Source organism: Nothoprocta perdicaria, unplaced genomic scaffold (genome assembly GCF_003342845.1).
Source record: "Nothoprocta perdicaria isolate Ctin4 unplaced genomic scaffold, notPer1 scaffold_132, whole genome shotgun sequence".
Classification (NCBI taxonomy): Eukaryota; Metazoa; Chordata; class Aves; order Tinamiformes; family Tinamidae; genus Nothoprocta; species Nothoprocta perdicaria.
The window spans coordinates 1,001,554-1,024,639 of record NW_020454450.1 but is presented as its reverse complement, the minus strand read 5'-3'; the positions used below and the strand labels follow the sequence as shown (position 1 = coordinate 1,024,639).

Below are 23,086 nucleotides of genomic sequence, written 5' to 3'. Positions count from 1 at the left end.
CCTGGGCTTGTCTGCATTCTCAGTAGTGTAGCTGTGTTGACAACTGAGCAACAGTGTGAGCTAAGTCATTCATATCAGGATGCTACAAACATTGAGCCTTACTGGAATTTCCTATGTATGTATTTGTTGCATGCTTATCTGAACTGTCTGTTTTGTAAATAAATATTTGATATTAAGTTGTGTGCATTTCCAAATTTTTTTTTTTTCAGGAATAATATGCTCTAAGATGTACTGATAGGGAGCCTGGGCATCTAAAAGAGCCTTGAGAGAAGTTATTAAAATTTCCTTGTGTGTTAGATGTGTGACTAATTTTAGTCAGTGATTTTGATCTTAAAGTGGGAACAGGTATTGAGGCATGCTGTATAGTTGATGGTCTTCTTTTGTAGAAATACAGCTTTATCATAAAACTGTCAGACAACTGTTTCTAGGCTTGATGCTTTTGATAAAAACCTACATGTAATGTTTGCAATTCTTCTTTTGTTTCTAGGGTCCACGTGGTCCTCAAGGAATTGATGGGGAACCTGGTATCCCTGGCCAGCCTGGTGATCCTGGTCCTCCAGGACATCCTACCCATCAAGGACCAGATGGACTAAGCAGGGTATGTTTCCCACATGGTCTAGTGGAAAGTAAGGTGCGTGATGGASTAGACGGACATCATACAAGCAGTGACTTCTGTTTGCATCTGATGCAAATCAAGACCTAAATTATAGAAGAGCTGAACACACATTTGTGCTCTTAGTGCCAGGTGTGAGGATTTAGCTTTGAAAGAAGAAAAATAAAACTATTGACTTAAGMTGTGGCAGGAAGCACAAAGACAGAAGTCAGGGGCACTGACAATTTATTGCTCCAACTCATCTGTCTGTGTGGACTGACATGATCTGCAGTGACCTTTCACCTTTGCTGACTCAGGGAAACATCTTCCATGTTCTAATTTACAGTGATAAAATCAGCTCTGTTTCTGTTTAGCTTCAGATGTTTCTTGAACTGGAAGCATAGCAACTGAAAAGAAACCAGGGTCTTAGAAGACAGGAAAAAATACTGCAGTTTAAATTTAAATTTGAAGGCAGTGAAAGTCTGCTTTATGGGAGGCTTTCCCTCTTTCTATGTCCTCTTCTCATTGCTCAGTGCTAAAGGGAAGTAGAGCCAGAATAGTAAGTAGACAGGATGAAGCATTAAAGGGATCTTTGATGCCTTCATCCAACTTAAATATATAGGAAAGAACACTTCTAATGATTAAAGCAAGAATTCAATTGTTAATACTGCAAAGCCAATGTAAGTAACGAAGAATCTGTTGCATACGATATCTTGTGAATCACCAACAAGACTGCCAGCTAAAATCACACTATTTTTTTCAGCCATTTGCAGCTCAGATGGCAGGACTGGATGAGAAATCTGGACTTGGTAGCCAGATGGGACTGATGCCTGGTTCAGTGGTAAGAGCAGATTACCTTTGTATTGTAAAGCAGGTGTGAAGGAATGATGCCGAAGGGGAATGGATCCTCTTCAACTTCATATGCTAATTGAACATTCATACAGTATCATTTAGTGCAGTTTTACATAGGGTTTAAAAACAATGGAAAATATTCTTCTATTAAAATGAAAGCTTTTTTTTTTTTCCCATTTCCTCTATCCCTCCTGYTATGTTTCTTCCCTCCTCTGAAATACAAAAGATACTATCAGTAAGGTATAGAAAAAAAGCAACTTCTGCTTTTCTCATTTCTTGAGTAACTGCAGAGTAAGCACTAGAGAATAGACAATGACATATCTTTAAGTGTTTCTTTTTCATTTTGTGACATCAAAGATCATTTTTAGTAGCATTTTAAAAGATTGTTTCGGAAACCAGCAATTAACTGCAAGCTCAGCTTTGTAATTGCTATTATTTGAAAGAGACATTTATTGTCCAGTGGCTCCAGTTTTATCATTACCATCTCTCCCTGTTTAGATATGCCTTTTTTTCTAGTGTACTGGACACTTAGTGATAATGTTGACATTTTTTACAATCTATAAAACCCCTTTTGCCATTCTAAGTTGTATCTACTAGAAATTTTGGGGTCATTTTTTGCTATCTTTTCTCACTATGTGTGTCTTTATCATATTTAGTAGATTGTAGGTATTATTACTTTTATTGTTACTTTTAACTTGCTTCCTTAAGGAAACAATCCGTCAGTGATTGCATTCTGTAGGAGTTTGCTTATCTGAATATTTTCCTTCCAAGTCCACACCAGTAACCTTTGAACTCAGTGCAATTTAAAAGAAAAGGTTCTAAAATGATCTTATGTTCTCCCATAGAATTAACTTTTGAATTTAATTCTTTATAGAACTTTTCCTTTTTATGAATGGCTCTTGTCTATGAATTTGCTCTGCTTACATATAAGTCTATTCTGCTTATTTTTGTTGCCGACCATCATTCTGTTTATTCCTTTTACTCACTCCATATCTCAGACATCACACCTCTTGTACTCCCACTTCTTCTTTTGCCATTCTCAAATAGGATTTGTTTTAATATTAGTATGTCTTTAAGAATCTTTATTTTTCAAAATCTAGGGTTCTTTACAGCCTTACACATAGTCTGCTAAAGTCAGCTGGAACTCAGTTACTGACATTACTACATTTGGAATTCATTCATCCTGTTCTGGGATATCCTTTTTCTTTTCCTTTCCTCATYGACTCAATGTCTATCACTCAGCTGTGCCACTGGATTTGTTTTGTTTTTATTTTCATTAGAATTTTAACTGGCATTTACTAGCTCTTTAACATTGGCTCTGCAAGAAGGTTTTCAAGTAAATTAAATGCAATATAAAAAGATGGAAAAAAGAATGGATTCTGTGCTGTGTTGAAGAGAGAAATGATGAGCCTCTGCCAAAATACCATTGATGGCTGATGTATTTTAGTTTGTGTTACTCAAAGCAAGAGAATTATTGTCTTTCAGCATTATTTTTACGTCCTAGTAAAGCRTATAATTAAGAAGGAAGTCTTTCCTAAAAAATCCCTTAAAACATTTTAAGGAAAAAAATGGATTTCCTGCAGCAAACCTCAGCCATTTTGAAAATGTTGTAACGTCATATGTGAATCATGAAAATACTCCTTTCTATCTGTACATACATGGCTTAGAATATCTGAATGAATTTATTTTGTCATTGGTTGCATTATATTAATCTAAGTAATGAGATTCAATTCAAAGTGTGTTTATTCTTCACAACCGAATCTTACATTTTTGTGGAGAAGTTATGCAGGAATCCGAGTTCTTATTGCTGATGCCAGAGACTGTGACCTTCCAGCAAGAAAGACAGACAGTATTTTGAATTATGCCTCATTTTGATATATATTCATTTTATAATGAATTATGCCCCTCTGTTTTGTTTTAGGGTTTTTTTGAATTTGAAGATTTCAATTCTTTGTACTATGTTTGCACTTCATAACATCTGTCTCCTGAGTAAAGAGTTCTCAGAGGCTTTGACCATAGAAATGTTATCTTATCTTGGAAGTCACAATCAGGCCATTTAGCTGTCTCGGCAAAATGAATGCTATTTGAGTAAGTGTATTTTTCAGGATGTAACATGCTTTGTTTTTAATAGGGTCCAGTGGGTCCAAGAGGTCCTCAAGGTCTCCAAGGAAAACAAGTGAGTCCTTTGACTTATGTGACTTTAGATAAATGGTTAAAAAAAAAAAAAAAAAGACAAAGTCCATAGTAACTGGTGTATGTAACTAGAATTTGACTCAAAGACATGTCCGTCTTCAAGCACAGCTGAATCCATCCTCATCTAGAGGTGGATTTAAATATGATGCTTTCAGGAGTCGTGCTCTATATGTACTATGAACAAAGCAATTCCATTAGAAAAGGAATTTACTACAGCCTGTTTGCTTTTATGGGGATAAACCTATGACATGTTTAGTTTTAAAGTGCTTTGTTAATAATTGTTGTCTTGAGATGTTATATTGTGCTGTAAACACATTAGACATCTTTGGTTAGATGCCCCAATTCCATGCAGTTTTATTGAAAGAATAACCTATCAGTATTTTTCACAAGAAATTAAGCTAAATAGTCAAAAATGTTACACAATTAAAAACATCGAACACCCTATTGAAGGAGGATGACATTATCACTTCTATTCCCCTGTATTTTTTTAACAGTTACACTGTTAGACTCTACCCATTGTGGCTTTTTGCTGATCTAATGCAAATATGCCATAACCAAGAAGTCAGAATTTGCTTCTTGCTTTTTTTAACAAATGATTCCATTGAAAACAAAATAGGGGTGATTTTATCACTCATATCTTCACTTATCTATAATACTTCAGACTAGCAATGATCTGTGCCATTGATTCTTGGCTTCCTTATCTCATTCAGTTTCTAATTTGTGGCAGAGTATAATTCTTTGGAGTTGTTTGCTGCAAGCTAGAGATTGTCCTAAAATTATATTGATGCATCTGGCAGATTTCTGAAGAAAGTCATTTTAACTCAAAGGGAACAATTTATTAGAGCTCTATAAAGGCTGTAACCCAACACACATTTTTAATGAGGAAAGACCAATGCAAATGCTGACTGTTCACTTCTGGTTTCAGTGTTGGCACGGTGTTAGCTTCCAGTATGATATGTGTATGGATTAGGACTTCTCYGAAGAGCGAGGGAGTTTAGTATCCAGCTTCCATTCATTTTGCAAAATGAGCTTGTACTGAATAAGAATCTAGACCGTGATTTTCCTGCTCATGGAATTTAATTTATATCCTTATATTTTTACTTTTAGAAAGTTGTAACTGTATTTTTTTATTCTTATTTTTAGGGTGGTGCTGGCCCCACAGGTCCACCTGGTGAACCTGGAGATCCAGGACCTATGGTAAGACCAAATAAATGCAAACCTTTCTACAATAAAATTGCATACAATTTATTATACCTCCYTACTTTAAAACAGATTGTATTTGTATGTTGCTTTGACAAAAGCTATTAAGTAACTAATGCTTCTGAATGTGAACGATAGTGATTATGGTACTAAACAATCATTGTTACTTTTCCACCAGAGCACTGAGCACTTGTAATCCCATATCACTCAGGTAACTCAAAGAAGGTTAAGAATCATTTTTTGAAGGTGATTCAATGACTAGAAGGTAAAATGAAGAGCGTAGACCAGGTTCTCTTGAACCTACAGTGCTCGTCACTGTTAGCCATAGTCTAATAGCTATGTATAAGAACAGTCCTCTCTACCTGGACATTGCTTAGATGGCATTGAAAGATACCTCTTTGACTTTAGAACAATAGCAGGTTTTTTATATATATACTAAAGAATCTCTCCTATATTTTTATGTAATTTAATGAATGTTTCTTAGGAGCAGGATAATTTCTTAGGAGCAGGTGTTTCTGAGGAGCAGTTTAATTTAGCAGCTTAGATATAAAATCAACCTTTTTTTCTGCAACTCTTATTATAAAACAATATTAACAKTTCTTATAAAATAATATTAACAAATGAAGTACGTAGATATTATGATGGCTAAATTCTCAACAAATGTATTTATTTCTTAGGGTCCAGTTGGTTCTCGTGGACCAGAAGGACCTCCAGGCAAACCTGGTGAAGATGTAAGTTTGTTTTTCTCCTCRTTTTGTTTTATTTTTAATAAAACAAATATTGGCTTCTCTGTGCTGGTGACTAAACAGCAGATGTGCATGTTCTAACATCTTTTATGTTTCCTTTCCTTTGTAACTATACTTCTAATTAAGTCCAGTATCATAACTATAATCCTTAGATGTGTTATCTTTTCAGAACCCTCCTTTAATCCTCAGGTTAAAGCACCTTCTTGTTATTATTTCTTGCTTTAGCTAGTCCATAAGCTTTGGGATTGCGTGATAAGAAATGGAAACCTAATGATAATATACACCTGGATCTGGAAAGCTAAGTTTTTCTAGTTAAAAATTTTTGTTTTTGTAGTAACTGACAATACCCGTAATGAAGTTTATGACTATACACATAAGTACGTACATATGCATATGATTATGTATCCATTTTATTATACATATAATCATACATATTACTGATATAGAGTGATAGAAGAACTTTATTTTCTTATTAGCTATTTTCATGTGTTTCTCTTTTCTTTTCTTTCCTTAGGGTGAACCTGGTAGACCAGGACAAGCCGGTGAGCCTGGATTTCCAGGATCTCCAGTAAGAGCATGACTATTTAGATTGTAGGAAAATCGCCATAATTATTTCACCAATAATAATGGCTGCAGTGCTCTGCCATGTATTTTCTTATGTGTTTTTGTCAGCTTACTCCGATGATCTAAAGCAATGTGGTAGTTGGGCACCAAGCAGGTAGTTCAAACATCCTTGTACTAGTCTAGAGAGGTATTTAACAGGTGCATGTTCCAGCTTTATCCAGTTTCAAAGATGAAATATTTGTAAAACAGATGACAGTATATATATAAAGTGGATTTCTGTGCATCATCCACTAAGACATCATCTTGTACGTTGTCATTAGATTGACTAAYGCCTACCAAAATCTAGTCTACAACTGAATAAATTGCACGAAAGATGAAGATTCAGGAAGTCGTTTCCTGGTATTTCACATGGTTATTTACAGTCATTTGCAGTAAGTGCTCAAAGTTTTAAGTGGTGTCAGGGCAGGGTGGCATTGTTTACTTTTAAATAGTGCTTTCTGGGAGCAAGTTTTCAGAAAGCAGGTGCCTTCTGAGGCATAGCATGAGAAATTGGTTTAAAAAAGAAAAAAAAAAAGAATTTGCGTTCCCCGTTACAACAAATACATGAAAGAAGTATTGCCATTCTCATTGCCTTTAAGCCTTTGCAGCAATTGTGTAGCATTGCAGAGAACAGTGCTAATGCCCCATTAGAGAAGTGTAGGTTGCCTTGGCTCATCTTAATTGTGTCAGGTATKTAAGCTTCAAAACTTGGTCTCCCATTAGTTCTTATTTCATGGCTCCTGTTGAAATATGAGGTTTGACCATATAGCTTTGTAARCCATAAAACTTTTAATATCAGCATAAACTATCTTAATGCTGAAACTATTAAACTTCATAAGGGGAAGTTCATCTTCTGTGACCACCTGTTAAGTGTCAGGCTATGTTATGTCACCAAGGAGAGTGTTGAGAGTTTTAGCAGTAAAGCCACTGTGATTTTCCATGGTAGCAACATTATCACTAAATGTATCACTGTAGAAATCAGTGTTTTAGTTTTGATTATTATTTTATTTTATTCCTGCACAGGGGCCTCGAGGTTTTCCTGGTGCTCCAGGTCTTCCAGGTCTCAAGGGTCACAGGGTAAGATATAAAGTTTTCCTTTTCTTATAGATAATGTTCTGACAGTTTCCCTATAAATACATTCAAACCTCTTGATATCTGTGGTGATTTTTACTATATGCCTAGTCCTGCCAGTTACAACAGAATTACTGGCACTAAAGAGGGGAAGACAACCTAGCAGAAAATCTAAGCTAGTCTCCTTTAAGTGCAGCTGACCTCAGTATTATATTCTTTAGGGCTTTCTTCACTCTAGTTTCAAATGGTCTGGGAATCTGGAAGGAGCTTGCATGAGCACTGCCAAACTTCAGGAGGGACAAACCTGACAGTTCTCTCACTTTGTTGGCAAGTCTGGCACTAGGGTGGGGAACTCTGTAGCTGGATGTGTTTGCAGGACAGTAATTGCAAATTACCAAGTTTTCTGGCCAGAATTTTGCTTCAGGGAAGAATGATGCTTCCTATGGCTCAGAGCCTCCTTGTTGTTGCTTTTAGGATTTCTTTTTCAACAACAGCAAAAAATAACAAAAACAATAATAATCCCCAAGTCCAAGGAAATGTGGCTTGTACAAATGTTTTCCATTTAGGAAATGTTTAAAAACTGTTCTCCATTTGGGCTTTTTTTTTTCTTGCCACTTTAGATCTGTTTTCGAAACTTTAGTTACCAAGTTACTTTAACAGTAGAAATCCTCTCTATGTGTATATACCCAGTTATATGTAGACAAGTATAAATATTGCCTTACCATATTTTTATAACTCTTACAGGGATTGAAAGGACTTGATGGTCCAAAAGGTGAAATTGGAGCAGCTGGAGCCAAGGTATTCTCATGGCCAAAAGAACTAAATGCCTTCTGTAATGCCAAATAATGGAAGATAGTATACCCTTACAGCCAAGCTCTTGCTCTCGCTCTCTCTCTCTCTCTCTCCTGTTAATGCTAGTTGCMCGAAGAAGAGGCTGCATGAACTTATCCATTTTTACTGTGTGTTCAGTACACATCAGCTACTACAAACTGCAATCTTTTTGTACAAGAAGACAGCAATTGAGTTCAACAGTGCAAATTTCACAATTACAGCTGGGGCTCAGTTTTAGACCTATAATACATCATTACAGAATTGGCTAGGGTTGCCTATGTTGCTGACTGAAGGCAGTAAATGGTGTTAAAATAGAGCCCATACCCATCTTGTAAGCTGCCAATGGGCCCCTTGCAAGTTTTGATTTTGTTTGAATAAGATCAGTTTGTAAGAACAGCCTTAATAAGGAAAAAGAATGTATTTTATCAGACTATTTCTCTCCTAAGAGTCTTATTCTCTTTGAATTTTTGTCTTATTGTCTTAGAATTTTAGTGGTAGTGCCGCAGTCCTACTGTTTTAACTGAAAGCACTTTAAACACAGTTGCTAGCAGGAATCAGCACTTTCAAATTATTTTAAAACTTTTTTGAAAGCACATAGGAAAACTTTCCCTGGCTTTTCTGCACTGTTCTGTGCTGCTGCTGAAGCTGCTTTGACCAGCTGAGGGCAGTAATCACAGGTGAAATGGACTCTTCCTTGGGATTAAAAATATAATCAAGATGGGAATCTTCTAAAATCTAGAATTAATTGTTAAATAGTGATTTTTTTTTGTCATTAAAATCAATAGTCCAGGACAATTTGTCTAAGATAAATTTTCTTTGCTGGGATTTCTCATCATTTCAGTGGAGACAACAACAACAGAAGCACCAGAATAGGTAGAAACCCTGCAGTAGGCAGCATGTGTTGACAGATGGAGGCAGTAGAAGGAGAATATGTTTTCCTCTAAATTTTATATATATATTTTTTATATATATATATATATATATATATTCATCTAACTATTGTTTCTTCTGTCTCTAGGGAGAATCAGGCCCAACGGGTGCCATGGGTGCAACTGGTCCTCTGGTGAGTGTCACATACTTTGGAGTTTACTTATGAAAGTGGCTGTAATATTGCACACATAATTACTAATGTAGTACATGCAGGAAGTTTGAAACCTATACCTGATGTCCTGAAGTTAAACTTTTCCCTAGTACGGTTCAAATTTTTTTTTTTTTTTTTAAATTACAATAAGAAATGGTAATCAATGGAAAAGCTGAACAGGTATTTGAATGGAGGTATTGTGATTGGTTACCAACTGATGGAAATTTCCAGTGATCAAATACTCTCTTATTATCATCCTGATACCTCATATGGAGTGATTTCCATATAATAAGAGTCACTTCAGCTTACTTTGAGACAGAACTGAACTGATTCAGGTCAGGAACATGTTAGATGGAAAATCACGGACAGAGGGTTTTGAAGGTAGTGCTGAAGATAAGCATACATGACACAAAGAACACAGTTTTGCACAGCATGTTTTTCATTCAGGTATTGTTTTGAACAGCTGTTACTGTAGTGGGTGTTATAACATGGCAGAATCCACTTTGAGCAGTGATGCCTGCATGACAGCAGATGACATCTCTGCAGACACGCTGTCTTGTGTCATGCAGAGTGTAGTATTCATGAAGCACAACTTAATTATGAATGAGAAACACTAATGAGATTGAGTTATTGACCCTGGTGAGTATGTACAGAATTTATTCTGCTGTGTTTGCAGCTGGAAATACTATTGTAACAAATTACAGTTATTTACTTGAGGTTTCAAGGACTAGGTTAACTGCTGCTTTATTCCTGCTGTCCAACAATATCAAATATATGTATAGAAAAGAAGAAAAACGTAACTTGGTTTCCACTTTTGCTTACTTTGCAGTGTTGACCTCCTGAGTAATATACTTTTCTGTGTTTTCTTCAAGGGGCCTAGAGGAATGCCAGGAGAAAGAGGTCGAATTGGACCACAGGGCGCCCCTGTACGTAGAACCTCGTTTCCATCTCCTTGTAGTTTTTCCCTTGCTTTACTTAAATTTATAAACTCAAGCCTGAAAACTTTTATTTGAATGACTGTTAGTCATTTCCGTGTGTGTTCTGCTCTAGCTTAAGGCCTTCACAGAGTCCTGTGATATGAAATCTTTACTCTAAATTTTTTAAAAATCTCAGTAAAAGGACAAATGCTAGCAGCTTAGTAATTCCTTAAAACTGTCCACAAAGAGAAGTATCCCCAAAGTATTTATATATATGTGTGTGTGTGTGTGTATGTATATGCATATATATAAATTTGTCTTTTATCTGTTTAATTTACAAATGACTTTGTACAAACATTCCATGTTGCCCATTTTCAACTCTAGGGTGGACGTGGCCAGCATGGCATGCCCGGGAAGCCAGGGCCCATGGTAAGTGTCTTACTTATTTGTACTTTTTCCACCTTGTATTTAMTCCTTGTCTTTAGATATTGTTGAAAGAAGCACAAACAACTGTTGCCAATTGCTAGTAATAGTAAGTGCACCCTGAATATGTGAATGATTCCTGATACTGGCATTGAATYGCTTAATATATGTTTAATGCTCTCTTCTGAGAAATGATACTGTCTTTAGCTCACTTCATCTAGAGGTTTAAATCTGCAGAAGTAGGTTGGAACATCCTCCCTGGAGAGAGAATGTTTTGCTGCTTTTTTGTGGTGGGATCCATGCTGTAGGGAGATAAGTATCTTAAAGACAGACGTTGCAATAGAAGCAGCAAGAAGACATGCTGCTCACTGGTATCAGAACTCGCTATCTGGAACTCATCAATTATAAAATGTATAAAGGATARTGTTCTAATTATATTCGGTCACAGAGTGAGCTGACAAACCAGAAGCCTATGCATAAATAATTGCTGTGTTCAGTCCCACAGTCCGGTCCTGGCGCTCATTGACAGGATGTCTTTGCATGAAGTCACATGGGCAAATGTATTAGGAAGTCATATGTGCTAAGCATACGTTTGCCAAGTCAAAGCTTAGGAGGATTTAGTAATATTCGTGTGAGGCAAACTTCCACCTTAAACATGCTGTTCTGTTTGCTTTTTCTGAAAGTGTTGCTTCTGGGAGGCAGCTGACAAAGTTTTTGCCTGCTGATGCAGACAAACATGAACTGCTGTTGCTTTGTGACATTTAGCTTAAAGAAAAAAAAACAAGCAAAACACAAGGACCTGCCCACAATTAGGTTTTCATGTTGTGCTCATGGTCTKTATTTTATCCTGAGAAACATTAATTTTCCCATGTGTTCTTAACAAGTGGACTATTTTATTGCAAACTTTATTAAGAAGCAACTAACCGTAACAGAAGCATAAGATATAAGTGTAAGTAAAAGCTGCAAATCTCAGTTATTTGGTGTAGCATGAAAAGAATGGTAACCGCAGCTATTACAAGAAACCAAACAATGAAAAGATTTTTTTCAGCATTGAAGATATCTAAAGCTGAACAAAAAAACTAYAGTAGTTTGAAATTTGAAATTTTCATTTGTCATAAAACACAAGCGCAGCTTCTTTGGACCTGATGGCTGCTTGGCTAACATTTTTGGCATATAGGGTCACAAGGGAGATACTGGTACTTAATGCACATGTTTCTCATTGGAGGAACTGTTATTCAAATGCATGATTACTTGCTTAGCACAAAGTAGTATTACAGTTCTAGAATTCTCCTTGCAACAAGAGAGAGATTTGGCAAGCTTACATTTGTGATCCAATGAACTGGGACGTAGATTTTTTTTAAGAATACACTTAGTGAGCTTTTACATCAGTGCTGTCACAATCCATTGCAAGGTCATGGCAGAAACGTTGTCTTTAATACTCACTGGGACAGACTGTTCTTATTAGATTTGTCAGCAGAACTTCATTACATAAACATTCTTTCTTGGTATCCATCATATTTTACAAAAAAAAATCAGGAAAAGATAAAGAGGAATCATCTGGGAACATGGAGTTGTAGTGAGTCCTTACAACCGCTGTGTGCCGCCTTCTAGAGAGATTATAATACTGCAGAAAAGGTCTCCTTTGTTCAGGTCAGGGGGCTGTAACATTTTAATGTTAATATATGAAAACAATTTAAAACTTTGCTCAAAGCTCCATGCTGGAGGTCTTCCTTCTTAACAAAACAGAGTCAAACCAGACAGGCATAGGAAAGTGTTCATTCTGCTGCATGGTGAGCCCTGATCCAACCTCTACTCTGATTCCTTTAGCAGAGATATCTCCATATCTCCRAACAAACATCCAAGCAGGCAACTGTCCCTGCTGTACATGACTTTATCCATACCACCTTGAAAAGTGAAACAAAATCTCCTATTTCAATGCAGAATTAACTTCAATTTTGCTTTTTTGTAGGTTCATAATCTAAATTTAAAAGAACCAAAAATCTTCTGTCTTGCCTTTTTTGGGACAAGTAGTGATTGTTTATCATGTATCTTTTCATTACCTTACCACACTAACATGAATATGATGAAATAGGATGTTTATTAACACCTAAAAAATAATAAAAAAAAAATTAATAATGGTATCCATTGAAATTTGAGCATTAGTAGATGAATCAAGAGCTATAACTTTTCCAGTCAGTAAATGCACTATTAAAACACCACACCTAAAATCCAAAAAGCACATATGCATCACTCAGAAAAATGATAGTTACAGAATTACTTGTGTTTTTTTTTTGTTGTTGTTGCTATAGGAAAGATAGGTTTTGCGGGTAAAATTTGATTTAGTCATAGAAAGATGCTTACCCAGTGATTAGATTCTAATTGTGTAATCSAAACTGTGGAATTATAGCTTTGTGCATTTGTATTTTGTAGGGCCCACTTGGCATAACTGGTTCTCCGGGTTTTCCTGGTGCTCCTGGTGTAAAGGTAAAAGAACAAACAAATGTTTTTAGTATGCCTAACACAACAGAATTAAAATATAGATCCTACACTGCACAGAGTTGAGGTTGACGTGTATAAGATTCCTGAGAGCTGCTCAAGTCGATTGCACTTATGTCCCTGAGAATCATAGAATCATAAGACAAATGAAATAATAAAAATTGGCTATAACCAGTCTGTTTATTTATTTATTTTGTGCAAAGGAATGGTTTTAGGATAGCTATTGTGCTGTGCTCAAAAGAATGTATCCAGTACATTAAAAGAATTATAAGAACTGTGTTCTGCAAGTTGAGTTACAAGAACTAGTTTTAATACTTGTTAATGCAGAATTTTGTATGTAAGCAGCATCTTGCAGTGACCATTTTCAGCCTGGTGCCCTTTTTCTGATGACTTGACTGATAGGAAGGATGCCTGAACCACTACTCCTCATCACAGCGTTGCAAATGGTGATTAAAACTTTTTGTGGCTCTGTGACTGGGCTGAAAAGAAGAAACAAACTAGCTGTAGTGTGGTTGATGTTTGATTTTCCTTTGTAGCCTTTCATGAAACAATTCAACATTTTTTTTTCTAGTCTGGAGAGCATATCTGTAAATAAGACTGAAAAGACAATTCATACACTTGCCTTATACTTCTTTCCCCCACCTGTSCTGTCACCCAGTTATTCCTCTTTGTTACTTTATGCTCCTAGAAATGATAAGAAAAAATATGAAGAAGAAACTACTTTTTCCATTCTAGGTAGCCAAATTCAGCAGATGTTTTGTTTTATTGTGAAGCTGGCAGCATTTACAAGATAATTATCTGGAAACAAGCCYCAATAAGAGTATTAACACAATTTATACAGTTAGATGATAATCCTTTTAATGCATGTCATAAAATGTTTTGATATGCCTAAATAGTGCAAAATATCTAAATAAATATTTGGATACGTTGTCAAGGCAAAATGAAGAAAGACTTTTTGAAAAGGAGCTAAGAAGTTACGTCATCAAATGATGTAATTAGAATAGCTCGTTTGAACTCATAAAAGCTAAGCGCACTGCAAATGGAGGATTGATATTAATTATCAATTCCAATTGCATATGTAAAGATAAAATGCAAGGAGATACCAGGAAGAATTGTTTTATTGGAGCTTCCAAGCCACTCATCAYGGACTTTTCTGGAAGTAATCCAGATCCAGATGTTTGGCCCATCTTATGACTGGCACATCCTGTGGCAATCAGATTAGTGTGTCGAATTGTTTGTCTTTTCTTAAGTCTTTAATACAGTGCTGCAGCAGTGAGTTGACCCACACCATGCAAAACTACTCCAAATGTCTTACTATTTCTGCATTTCAAGCTTCAGCTGTTAATGAAACTGAAAAAAAAGTCTTGTCAAATTACTGATTCATACTGGGSGATTATATTAAAGGTATCAAATTTACAGAGTAAAAGTAGGATCAAAGTAACCTTTGCTACACCTGCTTGAATATTATTTGATATAATATTCAAGCAGGTATAATGCTGCTTTTTAGAAATTTTCCATGACCATATATAAACTGAGGGAAAATTCTACTTGTAGTTTTACATTCATATAGAAGCAATAGAGGCAGAAGTGGATAAGTAAAAATATATTTTAAGATCATAAACTATTTCAAAGCCTGAATTATCTTTCTCTTACAAAGTCRTTTTTCCTCCTTAGTTAATTTAAAATGCAGCTTTTTAGAACAAAGTTGTTTTCTTTTATGAAATCTTAGGGTGAAGCAGGTCCAACGGGTCCTCGTGGTCCTGAAGGTCCTCAAGGACAAAGAGGTGAAACAGGGCCACAAGGCCCAGCTGGATCGCAAGGGCTTCCTGTAAGTACTTTASCTTTGGTTCCTCTGTGCTAAGCTTGTGTATTCTTTGTTCAAGACTTGACTTGATACACAGAGAATTTTGCTGAAATGGCTTTTCCTCCCCACTCCCTGCCTCAAAAAAAAGATATTCRTATTTTTCTACTGATTTTGTTGCTAATAACTTCCATCATTCACTTAATTTGGGAAAACAAAAGTTACACAGCCTGATATTGTCTGAATCCTATAAGTACTTTAAAAGCTTAAATGTGTTAAAAGTCACATGACCTTATGTTATTTAGATCTGCATTTGTACAGATAGATCTTATAGTGCCATGTAAGTGAATACTCTTGAATAATCTGCTCTTGTAAATAAAATAAAATGATTGTCTTATTCTGTTTTTGTTACTGATACCCAACTGAAAAATTCATTGTAGTGATTGTTACATTATTTTTAGGGGACTGAAGGGACAGATGGTTCCCCAGGTGCTAAGGGCCCAACAGTAAGTAATCAAATCATCTCTTGAAGAAATTTTGTAAATAGATTTATTCTATTTACATTTTTTTCCTCTTCTCTTAACTGTGCTGATATTTCTGTTTGTAGGGATCTCCAGGAACTGGAGGCCCCCCTGGCTTATTAGGTCCTCCTGGTTCCCCAGGACCACAAGGCAGTACTGGTCCGCCTGGTATTCGAGGCCAGCCGGTAATAATGTCTTTTTCTCAGTGATATTTTATTGAGTGACAGAATAGAAAAATAAAACAGTGATTAGCACTGAGTCTCTGTGTACATTGSACAAAAGCTAACTATCTTTGATATTAGGTATCACTTAAGTTGGTTTTCTTGATGTCATAATGCTTAGGGAAAGGCAGATGTTTCCTACTTACCTACAAGTAGTTTCTAAACCAGGAAGTTTTACTTTGATGAGTGTTCACTCGTTTGTTTGTTTTTAGGGAGATCCTGGTGTTCCAGGTTTCAAGGGAGAAGCAGGACCCAAAGGTGAACCTGTAAGTCTTTATATTTTTTGTCCCTTGTTTTGTGTTCAAACAGGATAAATGTAATTGAAATTATTCTGTCTGAGCAAATAAATGCTTACAAGAAGCACAGCAGAGCTGACTTTCAGAACTGCAGTTTACTCCTATTAGACTTCTTACTGAAAGATCAGCTTATAAATACTGGAAAATGGAAAAGCGATCCTGACTGACTGCATTTTGTAACAGATTAAAAACATAGCTGTAAAATACTCTTTTCTGGGAGAAAAATGTTGATATTTAGAAGGCAAATCTATTTCAATATACTTGAGAAACAGTGAACTTAGCAACCAACTTTTATACGAATTTTATTTTCAATAGGGCCCACAAGGTCCCCAGGGTTCCATTGGCCCTATGGGTGAAGAGGGGAAAAGAGGTCCTCGAGGTGATCCRGGGTCAGTAGGTCCACCAGGTCCAGTTGGAGAGAGGGTAAGTGATTCAGAAGATCAGTGTATGTTGTTACAGGGATTAACACAGGCTGAAAACCCTCTCACCTTGACCTAAGCTTGAGTTTTCTTATAGCTTGGTTTTAGGTGGAATCAAACTTTTTCTTCCTAATAGTAGCCAATTTATATACCTACCTATTTAAAGTATTGGATTACTAATTTTTAGATGCTGTACTCCTGCGATAAACTATATTCTTTTTGAAAATGATGCTGTGATGATCAATATATAAAAATGTAACATGATGCTTTTTGCATCCTAAATACTTTTTACTTCTGTTTGCTATTTTGGGGGAAAAGGAGTTCTATGATACTGTACATTATTTTTACACTGAAAATTTTCATTAGTTTATCCAGTGCACAGATAACATAGTAAGAAAAAAATGAAGACCTGAGGTATAAATGAGTACGTTTTTTTGCTTAACCCATGTACCAATGGTACTTGTCTTTTTGGTGAGGCTGTTCAAATGAAAAAGCTGTTCAGCATGCATGAATAGTGCACTTAGATATTTTTGGAATAATGCGCTTAGATGTTTTACTATTCCAAAGAAATAAGTTTAAAGTGTCGATGTAAAGAATTTATAAGAAAAAACAAACCAGAATAAAGAAAAATATCTTTTACTTTATTTGCAATAGGTTATGTAAAAATCAATATAATAATCTTGTTCACATTACTTCTGACAGGGTGCTCCCGGTAATCGCGGTTTTCCAGGTTCTGATGGCTTGCCTGGACCAAAGGTAAATAAAGTGTTCAGCCTTTCATCATAATTTTTGAAATTGTCATACATGCAGTTATATGGGAAAAAAACTGTTATATTCAAAGCATATGCTTTTAAGCAAGTAGGCAGATCCATAAATTTCTAGAAGCAGGGTAAAGTGGCCAAATGCCAGAAAGGCATCTGAATGTTCTGAAACCAAATGTTTTGGTGAAAAAAATAAATCCTATAATGTTCATCTCTTTTTGTATGTCTCCAGGTTGACGCTATCTCATGTTTGAATGTGAATAGGTGGGAGACCTTGATCTGTCACTAGTAGTATATTGCTGAATACATTACTCTGTAGTGTTTGGTATAGCTTTTCTAGGCTTATCCATTGAACAGATGGCCTTATCTATTCTGGCTTTTCCAGAGCAGTGACTCACAGATGAATTTGGCTAGCACTTCTGACTATTCTTAACTCTTCCTAAGAATACAAAGATTCTGCCATGGTGTTATGGAGGAGGCCACGTTTAACTAGTAATAAAGCTTCTGACACTTTGGAAGTCTGCTTGCAAAAATATGGCCTTAATACAAGATATGTTATTTAAATTCTTTTAACTGTGGATGCTCTACCTAATAGCACTCTGGTATTCTTTCTAGGGTGCTCAAGGAGAGCGTGGTCCAGCAGGTTCTTCTGGTCCTAAAGGCGGGCAGGGGGATCCCGGGCGTCCCGGTGAGCCTGGCCTCCCAGGTGCAAGGGTAAGGAACTAGTAACAACACATTCTGAACTGTGGTGTTTTCCATTTTCAGGAGGCAGCAATGAGCTTCAGGGTATTGAGAAGCTGTTGTATAAGTACAGAGTTCTTCCCCTTATTCCTTTGATTTGCCTTTGTSTTTTGAAGTGAAATGTGATTTGTAACTTTCTTCAGTGGGGACCACTTAAARAGTAAAAGCCGAATATCTGACTCTTTTCCCATGATGTTAAAAGCAAGATACCGTTTATTTTCAAAAGGGGGAAAAATACTCCTGATGTAGACTGTCAGTTGAACGATTTGTGCTTCGAAAGCACATAGTTATCACTGAAAACATTAATTGAAGGCCAGACATTCCATAAATTTGTGATTGATAACCATATATTTGAGTGGTGCAAGTTGCGGAAAATTTTTCAGGAAAAGAATTTGGGAATTTGGAACATCATGAAAGGAAAGAAAGGATGTAGCAGGATCAAAATTTAATACAAATCACAGGGCAACAGCAGAATTAAAGGAGGTGATCCTGTGGGACACTGATGAGATGTGTAAAAGCAATAAATGAGTATATAGGAAAAAAGAAGATAAAGACAATAAGACATGAAGCTGTAAAGTTATTTAACAGTAGGATGAGGACCTTATCTGCTGCAAAGAAAATACTGTGGAATGTTGTACAAACTAATATTAATTACTGTGCATACTTTAGGGTGTATTTGCCTTTTCTCTTGCTCTAGAATTCTACGTCCAACTYTACACTAATGTTATTCCCATTTTTAGGGTTTGACAGGAAATCCAGGTGTTCAAGGCCCTGAAGGAAAACTTGGCCCCTTGGTAAGTTACATAAGAATTAGTTCTCTCTGTTAATGCCACAATAATTTCAAATTCCCAAATCATTGAAATTGCAGCTAACTTTTCTTCATTTTTAAAGGTTTACCTTTTCCTGTAAGTGTTTAGACTTCCAACTTCTAAATTATTGTAAATAACATTCCTTAGATTTTAGCACTTATCTGTCAGTTATTTAGGAACTTCTGCAAGATTCTTAAATCTTTGAGAACTGAATATCTTTTCTAACTATGTCTTTTTGGAATCAATAAACTACTTGTACACAATAGTTCTATGGTAATAATTGCATAATATTTGGTTAGCTTTAGCAGTCTGCTTGCAACTCCATAAAGCACTCTGCTTTAAAGACATATTTTACAAATAAAACCAACACCAGTACATCTATAATAATGAGTGCTTTAACTAGCATTTACTAGATTCACTGACTTTAAAGTGAAAATATATAGCTTTAAAAGCCCATTCTAATTACAAGCAGAATTAAGGAATTTTATTAGATGTTAGAAAGCCTTTTATCTTCAGTGCCAGCCTTTTCCATCTGAGACTACTGAGAAACAGTGTGGGGTTCAATTACTGTTCTGAGACATGTATTCAATATATTAATGTTATTTGAAGGCAATTATTTTGCTAAAATAATACAAGTATCCACTTCAGGGCTGTTCTCAAGTTCTGATAGTACTGATTAGGCTCTAATATCACTGGGAATTATATTCCAGGTGTAAACAGGCTTATACGAGTAAATGGTGTTTTTAATTTGTTGTGAAAAATGTCGTATTTCTGTAGGGTGCCCCAGGAGAAGATGGACGTCCAGGTCCAGCAGGTTCAATAGGAATCAGAGGTCAACCAGGCAGCATGGGCCTTCCTGGACCGAAGGGCAGCAGTGTGAGTGTGGCACCTTGTACCCAGCATTTGCTTAACTTTTAGCATTAGCATATATTTTCATGGATGAAAATACTAGCTAAAAGTGATTATTTTCCTTTCTTTGAATTAGGGTGATCCAGGAAAACCTGGAGAAGCAGGAAATGCAGGTGTTCCAGGACAGCGAGTGAGTGTGACTTAGAGTTTTCAGTGACTATAGAAAAAGACATGTTTCTGTTGTACATGCTCACTATATAGGACTTCTTCCTTTGTCATTTTAATTTAGGGAGCCCCTGGTAAAGATGGTGAAGTTGGTCCTTCTGGTCCTGTTGGCCCATCAGTAAGTTGATCTAGGCCTGTTTTCCTGCTTGTGTTTCCATCTGTTGATTAATCTTTCTGCCTTTGATTTTATCTGTTTTCATACCAGTCAAAAAATATTGATATTCCGATTTCTTTTGAAAGTAAAAAAAATGCAAATACAAAATTTTCTSTCAGTGCATGTTTCTAGCTTCCGTCATTTCAGCAAAATGGAATGTTTTACCCCTCAGCACAAAATTTATTTTGTCATTTTAAAGAAATAAGAAGATAAGCTATATCTTAATACATCTTTTAGATAGGGTTTACATTGACACACACACATATATATATATATAAAAAATATAAAAATATGTAATAATATATATTGATAATACTATTCAGAGAGAAGAAAAAATGCTACTTTCTTTTTCTTTCTTTTTGCATAGGGACTGGCAGGAGAAAGAGGAGAACAAGGCCCTCCAGGTCCTACAGGGTTTCAGGTATGTATACTCTCTCTCTCTTTTTTTTTTTTTTTTTTCTTTTTTGAGGAAGCAATACACAGATATGTCTGTCAACTTAGAAAAATTCAACAGAGTGATGCTTAACAAAATGAAAACTCAAGTACTTAGACAATGGTGCTCAGAATAGTTAGTAATATAAAATAAATAATGATGCTTAGTTCTAACAATAACTGTGTGTTCAACTGAATTGGTTTTAAGTACCAATCGTACCAATCTGCAACACTTGAAAAAATTGGGTTGTTTTTTAATTCTGAATTGGAGATTTTCCAAATGTGTTTACTCCAAAAATAGAGCACATAGATTATTTTGATACTAGTAGTAGTAGTAATAAAATTAGTCTKTTTATAGAGGACTTCAACACTTGTGGGACATATGCGTATCAACAATAAAAGTACATAAGGGCTGTCATTTCCTTTTAGAGAAGAAGGAAACATGCTATATTCGTGTAACTTTTGCTTGGCCATCACCGAGGACATAATGTTATTTGCTGTGTGTAATACTACAATTCATTTTCTTAGTGTCTTAAATCAGAATTTACATAACATTTTGTCACATTAGTGAGCAATTTGTTTATTTTTTTACAGGGATTGCCTGGGCCACCAGGCCCTCCTGGTGAGGGAGGAAAACCAGGTGATCAGGTAATTTCTTAATGAGAATTCAGTTCAAAAAGGACTTTTCCCACTCTTTGTAGCTTAATTTCCCACTGTTTCAAAGAGTGCACTGATGTAGCCTGCAAATTGTCTGTGATTTTTTTGTGAATTTATGGTTTTAGGTAAAATAATTACTAGAATCCAACTATCTGCTTTGATTTAACTGGACATGCTCTCTTGTTGTGAACAGATACTATTCCCAACTAGCCATCTATGTTCACAGTACACTGAAAACTATGAAAAAGTTTATTTGTAATTTTCATAACTATAATGCTTCTGTTCTAATAGTAACTTCTCTTCTGCACAGGGTGTTCCTGGAGATCCTGGTGCTGTTGGTCCTTTGGGTCCTAGGGTACATATCTTTTTTCATAACTCTGAGATTGCAGTTTAYGTATGTAGTATATATACTATATATTATATAGCTGATATACTATACAGACTCAAGCACCTCCAATCAATGTTTCGTCCTTTTTCACCAGCTAAATGACTGTGGTTTGAGCTCTTCAGTTGATACACAGATTGTAAAACGACTGGCTTTGCAGCCTGTGGAAATGACACTGTTATCATGTTTGTTGAGTGATAAACTATATTATGCAACTTTAGGATAGGAGCATTAAGAAAAGGATTAAAAGCACATACATATATATATTTTAAATTTAGTCACTTCTCCTAGGCTTCCTTTTCCAATAGCAGTATTGGAATAATATCAATGCTATTCTCAGGGATTCTTTATCATTTTTCCTAACAGAATTGTTTCCTGCCTAATTACAAAATACAAGTATGTTGTAATTATCTGTTCTGTAGGGAGAACGTGGCAATCCAGGAGAAAGGGGAGAGCCAGGTGCATCAGGAATTCAGGGTGAAAAGGGTATGGCTGGAGGTCATGGTCCAGATGGTCCAAAGGTAAGCTGGATGATGTATTTTGCTGCAGCAGTATTGGATATAATTCTCCTCATTTGGAAGAACATAGARATCTTTGTTATTAAAACATGATTACCTTTTTATGAAAGCTACCTTATTTAGATGAGGATTCTGGGAAGATAATTTTCATGCAGTATTGAATGTGTTATTCTAGTGTAACAGTATGAAAGTAATGCAAAGCAGTAAAATGTTGAGAAACAGGATTTTGTTTTCATTTATATAGATCTAAATTCTAAAGAACTTCTGAGTTTCTCAGTAGAACGTAGCAAAGCCCTTTCTGAACTGCAGAAAACTGACTAGTGTTGGTCCTGTATTAAGAACCAYGTCACTGAACATGTAGAGAATAATCATGGTCAAGTGTGTAAAAGTATGCAGAAAACTGCAAGCCATATTGCAGCCCCCTACTTTCCCCTACATTTGGCTTTGCTGGGTCTATGAAGATCACCCCCAAAAATGAGTGTCTGTAGTCCTATGGGACCTGTAATGCACATGAAGCACATAATTATGAGAAGCAAAACATAAATAAAGTATCCCTGCTTTTGGCAATTTCTGCATATTGCTGTCTAGTGTAATTGGCCTATCGTGCATCCCAAGTTTTGTCAAGGTAGAAAGGGACTAGAGTTTCTTTTAGCCTGTCCTCACCCCAGGATGCACTGAGTACATGCTAATGTATTTTGGAAGGACTGCAGTATTACAACTGAACTTCCTGAGTATTACAATGGGAAAAGAAAAGTATTTGGATGCGCATTAGATCCAAATTTAAGAAAAAAATATTACTTAAAACTGTGCCCCTGAGACTGCAAGTCAGGCACAGCCTAGAGACAAAGATACTTCTCAAATGAATAGTCAAAAACTCACTTTTTATTCATTTCAGGGAAGCCCGGGTCCTAGTGGGACGCCTGGAGATCCAGGCCCACCAGGACTTCAAGGTATGCCTGGAGAAAGAGGGATTGCTGGAACTCCTGGCCCAAAGGGTGACAGGGTAGGTCTGTTTATTTCTGTTCCGTGGAGCAGAATTAACTGCCTTTTAGGACTATTCAGAATTTCATGTCACATCTTTGATTTTCTGGGTGTCTTCCATAGGGCGGTGTGGGTGAGAAAGGTGCTGAAGGTACAGCTGGCAATGATGGGGCGAGAGTAAGTAAATGTATCACTGTTCTTTGTCGCATTTTTTCACGTGTTACCATTACTCAGCTCATAGTGATAAACAGGATTCAACTTGCAGATATCATGGGCTGACCATCATCTCATCCCACTTACCCTCCAAATTT

The 23,086-nt window shown here is 36.1% G+C and overlaps 1 protein-coding gene across 1 annotated transcript in view; it reads left to right on the top strand.

Moving 5' to 3' along the window:
• COL5A2 (collagen type V alpha 2 chain) overlaps nt 1-23,086 on the top strand; it is a 90,855-nt gene that overhangs the window by 50,775 nt on the left and 16,994 nt on the right. Inside the window, exons 7-35 of the mRNA XM_026033740.1 lie at nt 488-598; nt 1,356-1,433; nt 3,576-3,620; nt 4,781-4,834; nt 5,515-5,568; nt 6,098-6,151; nt 7,210-7,263; nt 8,002-8,055; nt 9,107-9,151; nt 10,042-10,095; nt 10,471-10,515; nt 12,940-12,993; nt 14,735-14,833; nt 15,268-15,312; nt 15,414-15,512; nt 15,761-15,814; nt 16,160-16,267; nt 16,966-17,019; nt 17,640-17,738; nt 18,506-18,559; nt 19,352-19,450; nt 19,560-19,613; nt 19,713-19,766; nt 20,170-20,223; nt 20,829-20,882; nt 21,202-21,246; nt 21,699-21,797; nt 22,690-22,797; nt 22,899-22,952. Of these exons, the coding sequence (XP_025889525.1) occupies nt 488-598; nt 1,356-1,433; nt 3,576-3,620; nt 4,781-4,834; nt 5,515-5,568; nt 6,098-6,151; nt 7,210-7,263; nt 8,002-8,055; nt 9,107-9,151; nt 10,042-10,095; nt 10,471-10,515; nt 12,940-12,993; nt 14,735-14,833; nt 15,268-15,312; nt 15,414-15,512; nt 15,761-15,814; nt 16,160-16,267; nt 16,966-17,019; nt 17,640-17,738; nt 18,506-18,559; nt 19,352-19,450; nt 19,560-19,613; nt 19,713-19,766; nt 20,170-20,223; nt 20,829-20,882; nt 21,202-21,246; nt 21,699-21,797; nt 22,690-22,797; nt 22,899-22,952 (1,935 nt within the window). The remainder of the gene's footprint in view (nt 1-487; nt 599-1,355; nt 1,434-3,575; nt 3,621-4,780; nt 4,835-5,514; nt 5,569-6,097; nt 6,152-7,209; nt 7,264-8,001; nt 8,056-9,106; nt 9,152-10,041; nt 10,096-10,470; nt 10,516-12,939; nt 12,994-14,734; nt 14,834-15,267; nt 15,313-15,413; nt 15,513-15,760; nt 15,815-16,159; nt 16,268-16,965; nt 17,020-17,639; nt 17,739-18,505; nt 18,560-19,351; nt 19,451-19,559; nt 19,614-19,712; nt 19,767-20,169; nt 20,224-20,828; nt 20,883-21,201; nt 21,247-21,698; nt 21,798-22,689; nt 22,798-22,898; nt 22,953-23,086) is intronic.